Source organism: Oryctolagus cuniculus, chromosome X (genome assembly GCF_964237555.1).
Source record: "Oryctolagus cuniculus chromosome X, mOryCun1.1, whole genome shotgun sequence".
In the NCBI taxonomy this organism is placed as follows: Eukaryota; Metazoa; Chordata; class Mammalia; order Lagomorpha; family Leporidae; genus Oryctolagus; species Oryctolagus cuniculus.
Window position 1 is genome coordinate 40,878,101 of NC_091453.1, and position 8,973 is coordinate 40,887,073.

Here is an 8,973-nt window from a genome sequence, read left to right on the forward strand (position 1 = left end):
GAAGTGGAGCAGCCAGGACTAGAACCAGCAACTCATGGGATGCTGGTATCATAAGTGGTGGTTTTACCAGCTAAGCTACAAACCTGGACCCAGATACTTGCTTTTTATATGTAAATTTGTGCTTAAGTAATCTGTTCAGGAAACTCCCCCAACTAATTTTATTTTTAAAATTTGCTAAGTAAACTTAGATCTCAAAAGCAATAAACACGTAACTCTTGGTTCAGCTTTATATTTCAATTATCATATATTTTGAGTGCTGCATCTAAATTAGTTTTATTAATTTCAAATCATTAAATGAAAATACTTGATACTATGGGGAGTATGAATACTCCCAAGCAGGGAGTTAATAACTATTTTATCTATTTTAATCAGTATTTAATTTTGGAATAGTCATAAATGTCCTGTTATGCTATGTATTTTTCCAGAATACAAATATGAAGTATTTATTCACCAGAGAAAGATGATTCTCATATTCTATCATGTTTCACTTCTACTACTCAAAGCTTTCATTTATTCAACACTATTATGAAGTAACTGATAGAAATGTCAACATTTTTATTTTATACATTTTACCTCACAATAAATATCTTCCACTGGGTCCCCTGGATTCAAGCCTTCCTGCCAGACATTTTTATTGTGTTTTCAATTGGCAAGATTTTAATAAATCAGAGGCTGAAGACCACAAAGAGCAAATGAGACAGAATTAAATAGTACCTCATTGTTTTACAAAAGGCAAATCCATACCAACTTCAACAGAAATGTAACCTTATATTCACAAACTTTTGACTGTAATTCCATATAATTTCTACCAATAAGCTATGAAAAAATATGGAACATATCTTTTGAAAACCATCAATTAAAAAACACTGTAAATCCAATCACAAGACTTTTATCTTCAATTAAAATAAAATTTATCCCTTGGGGCTGGCACTGTGGCTCAGTGTGGGTTAATGCCCTGACCTGAAGTGCTGGCATCCCATATGGGCGCCGGTTCGAGATCCAGCTGCTCCACTTCCAATACAGCTCTCTGCTATGGCCTGGGAAAGTAGTAGACGATGGCCCAAGTCCTTGGGCCCCTGCACCCACGTGGGAGACCCGGAAGAAGCTCCTGGCTCCTGGCTTCAGATCGGCGCTGCTCCGGCCGATGTGGCCAATTGAGGAGTGAACCATTGGATGGAAGACTCTCTCTCTCTCTCTCTGCTGCCCCACCCTCTGTGTAATTCTGACTTGCAACTAAATAAATCTTTTTTAAAAATTCCAGATATTATAACAAAAATATAGATTAAGATCATTTTAATGGGAGGAAATTGGTATGAGGCATTAAAAAAGTAATAAAGTTTTAAAATATGTATGTGGTTTTTTCTCTTAGTGAGACCAATGACTTGTTGGATAACTAGCGCTCCCTACATTCCTACCTAGAGTAATAGGGTAATCTTTTTAAGAACAGTTATGAATGGGACCTGTGCTATGGCGCAGTGAGTTAAAGCCCCGGCCTGCAGAACCGGCATCACTTTTGGGCGCTGGTTCGAGTCCTGGCTGCTCCACTTCCAATCAAGCTCTTTGCTATAGCCTGGGAAAGCAGTAGAAGATGGCCAAGTCTTTGGGCCCCTGCACCAGTATGCGAGATCCAGAAGCAACTCCTAGCTCCTGGATTCAGGTCAGCTCAGCTCTGGCCATTGTGGTCATTTAAGGAGTGAACCAGTGGATGGAAGACCTCTCTCTCTCTGGCTCTACCTTTCTATGTAACTCTGTCTTTCAAATAAATAAAATAAATCCTTTGAAAAAAAGAAAAGCTATCAAAGGACAACATATTTTTCTAAAATGGGTTTGACATCTTTCCAAATACTGAGAGGGAACTTTTGAATGGTTTAATATAATAAAAATCTGATTATTTTATCACAAATTTATGCATATTTTTTGCTTTTTCAATAAGTACAACCAATTTAAAAATTATGAAGAGACTATAAGTGCATTTCAAGATAAAAAATTACAAAATGTCTTACCAAACTGCTCTACTTGTCATCTTCAAGCATCCACATGTAAACAGAACTGGCTGAAAATGTTTCAAATCAACTAATAATGTTTGCTAGCAGAACCATATGGTGAAAATTTTCACAAAAGTAGTACTCTCACTAAAAACCCACCTAAAACACTCATTATCATCTGATTTATAACTAAACAAGCAGCCATTTGAATCCACTAAGTAACTTCTCAGTTCACATGCAATCTATCTGTTAGCTCGATCTCCAAATGGTCATAATTGCCAGAGCTGGGCCAGGCATAAGTCAGGAGCCAAGAACTTCTTCCAAGTCTCCCACATGGGTGCAGGTGCCCAATCAATTGAGCCACCCTCTGCTGCTTTCCCAAGCACATTAGCCAGGAACTGGATTGGAAGTAGAGCAGATGGGACTCAAATGGGTGCCCATATGGGATACTGTCGGTGCAGGCAGTGGCTTAAACCCCTAGGCCACAATAATGGCCACAAGTTAGATGAATATTTTAATATATGTTGTAGTTTATACATTACCACAACAACTCATTGGACTGTGTTGATCAAATAAAAAGTTTTAAAAGTGATACATAACTGTAAAATGTTATAATCATATAAGATAGATGGTATCTACAAAAATGCAGGCATGGGTCATCAATTATATTTCCAAATGATACAGGGGAGAAATATCATTTTGATCCATTCCCAGATTTCATTAGAACAGTAGACTCTAAATTCATTTCATAGGCTTGCTCTGAATAGACAACAAAGACACTAGCATCTAACGAACATGTAGACAATGTCACATAAGAAATGTGTGAAGAAAAATCCTTTTTTTATCCATGGAAGAAATAAATTCCCATCTCTGCATCTTGACCCTCATAAACCTTTAGTGCCTGCATAAAAGTGGTATTATATTATGATAATTTATTGCCCATTGAAGAGGGAACTAGAGTAGTGAAATAAAGCAGATTCGTCGAAAAATTCGAAAGTATATATTTTTACTTCATTACTAACTTTTGAAACAGAAAAAGGAGTATAAGATACACCAATATGTATACATTATCACAACTGTCTTACACCTATGAACCAATACCTAATAAGACTAAATAAATTAGTAAGGCCACATATTCAAACCACAAAGCCATTGTTTCAGACTGGGTCAGCATGGTGTAAAAGACATGAAATTTTCCACAACAAATTCTGTGAACCAGAAAAAAAAAGGTGTGTTTGTGGGTGTGAGGCAGGCAGGAATATAAAGGCTGCAATGGTAAAAAAAATGTAGTTTAGTTTTTTTTTTTTTCTTTTGAGATCCAACACTAGGTTTTGGCAATGTGTACAAGTTCTATTACATTTTAAAAGTTAATTAAAAACAGTTTCTAAATCTATGAACATTTAATGCTCAAAGGGCTGAGAGGCCTTTTCATTACAACAGAAGCACATGAAGCAAATGATCATTGAAATACATCATTTTTTTTTTACAGAGAAAGCACAGAAACATGAAAAGACAGAATAGAAAATGCCTTACAGTTTATTCAAGCAACATGACAAATAAATAAGTAAATTAAGGCTCAGATAGGTTAAGTGGTTTGCTCAGGACCACAGAGCTTGTCAGTTCCAGACTAAAGATCAGAATTTAAATCCCCAAACTAGTAGTTCAGGGCTGTGTTCTATTGCAAATCCAAAAGAACATGACAGTATTTAAACATTTAATCCAGAACACCCTCAGAACTGAGTGTATGTACTAAAATTAAGCCACACAGCGAGGAATGAATACAGTTGTTTCATACCAGAAATGAGCTGCCAGTCACTGTGGTAAGATCTCTTTCTTTCTGAGAACCATGGTTTCCTGTTGGATTGGAGAATGCAAACTGGGTTTGTCCCTCCCGTCTGAAGAAGTCAGAGTCAGGATGTACATTCCAATCTGCTTTGGTTGGTGTCGGTAGTTCTGAGACACTGTTTTCACAAAGGGTGCTGGAAGGAGTCAGAGCTTCTGTGTCCACTGTTAACTTACTGCTGGGTGTCAAAGCTTGGGGCTCAGGACTGGAGCTTTTCATAGCCACAGAACCCAGAGATCCCAAGGGCCCGGCAGCTGCACCTGAGACATCATCCGTATCTAAGGTGTTCTGCTGAAAACTGGCTGCCGTTGTTCCAAAAAAGAGAGAGGTATCCAGACTTTGAGGAAGGTCACTGGTGGCCATCAAGGCCCGGGGGTCCACAGCCTGCCCTAAGGAATTATTATTACTAGCAGGGAGGGTCCCTGCCAGAGATGAGCTTACAGAAGCCACATCGATGGTCAAGATCCCAGAGTTCACTAATGCTGTGTCCAACACTGCAGCAGAACTATTGCCAGGCACATCAGAGAAGAGAGACACTATCTCGGCATCACTGAGATCATTCTGTCCCTGGCTGGTAAGTTCATTGCTGGGTGTAAGAGAATCTGTGGCTTCTAGCTGAGCTAAGAGATCCTGGCCAAGGTTGTGCCTTTTGGCCATGTGGGTCTTCATGCTGTGCTTGGAGGTGAAGAGCTTATTACAGGTGGAGACCGGACAACGGCTTTTCCAAGTGTCCACATCTTGCAGGTGTTTCTTGGAGTGAATGTAGAGACTACTTCGAGCGGAGAACCTGGCACAACAGCCTTCTACAGGACACACGAAAGGTTTTGTGCCCAAGTGGGTTATGCTGTGGCCTTTCAGATGCTCGGCTCTCGTGAAAGATTTCCCACAGCCTTCCACGGGGCACGTGAACCTCCGGTCATCGTCGTGCTTCCTTTTGTGCCTTAAGAGTTTAGACATGCTGGTGAAGTTCCAGCCACAGCCATCAAAGTCACAAAGGAAAGGTCTCTCACCCGTGTGGCTCCGCAGGTGAATTTTCAGCCTACAAGCCTTGTCATACTGTTTGCTGCAGCCAGGAAAAGAGCAGGAAAAGAGTTCCTGTTCCCTGAAATGGGCACGGTTATGGGAAAACAGGGCACTCACTGTAATGAATGTCTTCTTGCAGCCGGAAAACGCACACTGGTAGGGCCTCTCGGGCTCGAAGTGGCTACGCTGATGGGCGCTGAGCTTGGCCTGTGTGGGGAAGCTCTCCTCACACACTTCGCATTTGAAAGAGTTCTCCTGCTCATGGCCCTTCATGTGTGCCTTGAGGTTGTATACGGTGGTGAAGCTCTTGCCACAGCCTTCCGCAGGGCAGCCAAAGGGCCGCAGTTTGTCGTGAGACTGCAGATGTCTTTTGAGCTTGTACGAGGTGGTGAAGGTCCAGCCACAGCCGCCCAAAGGGCACTTGAAGGGCCGTTGGCCCTGGCTGCTGCTGTGTGTCAGCAGGTGCACCTTCAGCTGGTGCTTCTTGGCGAAGGTTTGCCCACACTGTGCCTCGGGGCACAGGTATAGCACCACGCCTGGGCTTGGGCCCAGTGACCCGCGGGGGCTCGGAGCGGCAGCTTGGCCCTCTGCCTCCTCCTCGGGCGCAGGGGCTGGCGCGGGTTCTGCCGGCTCCGCCAGGAGGAGGTCAGGCGGCAGCTCTGGGCAGTCGCCAGGTTGCGTGGCGTGCGGCAGCCCAGCTTGAGGGACGATCAGATCCCTAGGTTGCGGGGCAGGCCCGACCCCAGGCTCCCAAGCCGGCAGCGGGGGCGTGGCCAGAGTGAGGACGCCGTTCTCAAAGCGCAATAGCAGGTCCTGGTTGTGGATAGTGATGGTACCCGCGAAGGCCGCCGCGGGGCCCGAGCCTAGAGCCGGGGCCGGGGACCGGACGGGGGCCGCGGACAGGCAGCGGGGGCCCAGCGCAGGCCGGGCCGCAGGGCTCGCGCCGCTCTCGCCCCGTTGGGGCTCCGGCCCCGCCTCGGCCTCCTCCCTCCACACGGGCCCTGCGGCCTTACCCGCGCCCACGGTCTCCACGTCGCCACCCACCGGGTCGAGCAGCACCAGGAAGAAGTCGTCGTCGCCGCCGCCGCCGCCGCCGCCGGCAGAATCCGGCCTCGGCGCCAACAAGCTCGGGCCCAGGCCCCGTGAGGCAGTGCGGGCCTCTTCGCGCCGCCGCCCGGGCCCGCCATCTTGGGGGCCCCGGAGCAGCAGGAGGCGGCGCGCCGGGGTCTGACCAGCCGACAGGTCAGGACTTCGGTGGACCCGGACGCCGCCCGCGGAGCTACCGCCACAGCCGCTGCCGCCCTGTGGTGTCCCGTGAGCTGGGAGCGGCCTCGGGATTTCCATCTCTGAGTCCGTGAGGCTGGGCTGGAACCGGAGCGGCGGAGGCGGCGCGACCACGCCCCCTGCCGCGGGCCCGAATACGTTCCTGAAAGGGAAAAAAAATGTGCAATGCGCAGAAACTGGCCCTATCAGATATTAAAACGTATTTAACGCCACAGTGATTTAAATATTTTGGTACTGGGTCTCTGGGACAGAATAGAAAGCCCAAGGGCCATACCTGGTGTACATAAATAAGTCCCACAGTTAATATTAGTAAGCAATCAAGGAGGTCTTATGAGGTAATGGGGAAACGACAGCTCATTCGGTAATGGTGCTGCAATACCTTGGTATCTCTCCTCTAAAAGCACTTTAAATCCGTACCTCACTATATATACCAAACGAAACACACTCCAGCTTCTCCGGTACTTTTCACGTGCTAAAAAGTTTGTTTGCTGGCTGGCTGGCGGTCTGGATTGATAGCAGAGAGAAAACTCCTGAGAAAGTAAACTGTGTCAACATTAAACTGCCAAACCGGTGAAAACACCCCCCCGCACCAGTCCCTGCCACCACCTTCTGCTCTCCCCCCTCCCCCGCCCTGGCCAACATCACACTCAGAATCTTCTTGACCAAGATCCTGAGGCAAATGTACAGCACAATTACATTTTTGTCCTTCTGGTACAGAGATTTAGAATGAGTGAGAGATGGGATTGGTTCTGTTCAGCCTAGAACTGCAAAGTCTAGAGGATGAGATGATTTATACTGAAAGCTGGAAAACTCAACCGGCTCCTGGGTTCTCCCAATACAGTACTCAATCTTTGCCCTTCTGCCACTGGTTGGTTATGCCATGATAAATTTCAATTCTAATCTCACAACATGATGACGATAATCTTCAGCTTACTGCATATTCTCTATCACTTTTGTGGTCTCTGGACAGAAGTTCCAGTTAAATGTGGTAAGGTGAAGCCCCAAGTCACTGCCATGGACTATTCCTAGTAAAATGCACAGATGACCTTATTCAAAAGCCCCAGTGTAGCTGCAGCATTTAAGCGTGGAGGCCCAATCTTCCTGTAATGAACTCGACCTGTGGTGCCTACTGATGGTGGCAATCCTCCAATATGTCTGTCATCGATAAATTGGGAGTTGACACAAATATAGGTCAAAATGTCTAGTAAGACACAAATTCAGGGTGATGACTAGATTATGAGGCACCGATCACTTGACTAGTCCCTGCTCGCCCCACCCTGCCTCATTTTTTTTAATTATAATGGAAACGCGCTTGTCTCTTGGAAAACCACACAGCGTTCATATACAACATTCCAAACCTCGATAAAATTTCTACTTTACATACTTTTCTTTCTATTACATTTTTTTTTAGAGGGAAAGCATTTTTCAAATTTGAGATACTGAAGAGTGCATAAAATATATCTGTATGATTAAGATAATTTACAAAAGCAAGTGCCCACATAACCAGGGCCCAGGTGGAGAAATAGATCACCTGCACCCTTCCAGAAAACAGCCACTGTCTTCCTTCCAGTCACAAAGCACACCTTCCCATATGGATATCATCATTATCTGCACTTCGCAATAATCATTTCTGTGCTTTTTTGTGTAGCTTTCCAGCTTTGGTACATGTCCCTAAACAATGCAGCTTATTTGAAGTTATAGAAATTTTTATCTCACTGCATGGTTTCTTTTATGGTGGCTACTTCACTGTATAATATATTTGAGAGATGCATCCATGGTTTTCCTAGTAACTGCAGGTACATCTATCGTCATTGTGGAGTAGCAGCATCCACCCCAGTGTATGCTTATAGCAAAGTGATCATGGTGTGATTATGTCATTCCATGCTACAGTGGATGGACACTGGAGTTATTTCTACTGTTTGACTGTTACTGTGAACATTCTTCCACATTTCTCATGGAACACATGTGCAGAAGTTCCTGGCAACAGGAACACAAGGCCACTGGGCCATGGGGGTATGCGCATCTTCAGCTCTGGTAGCAGATGCCAAATTATTTTCTGTAGTGATTGTGTCAATTTTCAATCCCACTAGCAGCACGGGAAGTTCCAGCTCTTCCACGTACTCACTACATCACATATTGCCAGAATATAGTTTCTGCTGAACTGTGGGTGAGCAACACCCAAGTTACCATTAAGCCTTAGCATAATTTCGTGTTGATGAACCTTTTGGAATGTTCTCTGTTGTGAAAGCACTGTTCTAATTCAACCATTTTAACTCATTTTTCTATTCTACTTTACACCTTGTGTGGCTTACTGATTTAATGGGTTTGTTAAATACCACTCCATACAAGTGGCCAAAATATTCCCTTGCTCTGTTGTTTGTATTTTTCACTTGACTTGTGTTGTGTTTTGTGAACAGACGATCTTAGTTATAGTCAAACGTAGCATTCTTTGCCTTACGGGTAGTGCTTTTCTGTTTTCAGAAATATTTTTTCTTATGTTTTAAGTAACATGGGCCATGAACATATTCTCTACATTACTTTTTTTTTTTCATTTGACAGGTAGAATTGTAGACAGTGAGAGAGAGAGAGAGACAGAGAGAAAGGTCTTCCTTCCGTTGGTTTACTCCCCAAATGGCCGCTATGGTTGGCGCTGCACCGATCCGAAGCCAGGAGCCAGGTGCTTATTCCTGGTCTCCCATGCGGGTGCTAGGACCCAAGGACTTTAGCCATCCTCCACTACCCTCCCGGGCCACAGCAGAGAGCTGGACTGGGAGAAGAACAACTGGGACTAGAACCCGGCGCCCATATGGGATGCCAGCGTTGCAGGCAGAGGATTAA

At 44.9% G+C, this 8,973-nt stretch overlaps 1 protein-coding gene across 1 annotated transcript; it reads right to left on the reverse strand.

Annotated features, from left to right (window-relative positions):
* Positions 1-2,974: 2,974 nt before the first annotated feature.
* Positions 2,975-6,262, reverse strand: LOC103351846 (zinc finger X-linked protein ZXDB). The gene has a single exon (XM_070066764.1). The coding sequence runs from the start codon at positions 6,193-6,195 to the stop codon at positions 3,775-3,777; it is 2,421 nt and encodes an 806-aa protein (XP_069922865.1). The 5' UTR covers positions 6,196-6,262; the 3' UTR covers positions 2,975-3,774.
* Positions 6,263-8,973: the final 2,711 nt, after the last annotated feature.

Bases quoted from the DNA above. Each gene is read 5' to 3' on its own strand.
- LOC103351846 (XM_070066764.1), bottom strand. From the start codon at position 6,195: ATGGAAATCCCGAGGCCGCTCCCAGCTCACGGGACACCACAGGGCGGC.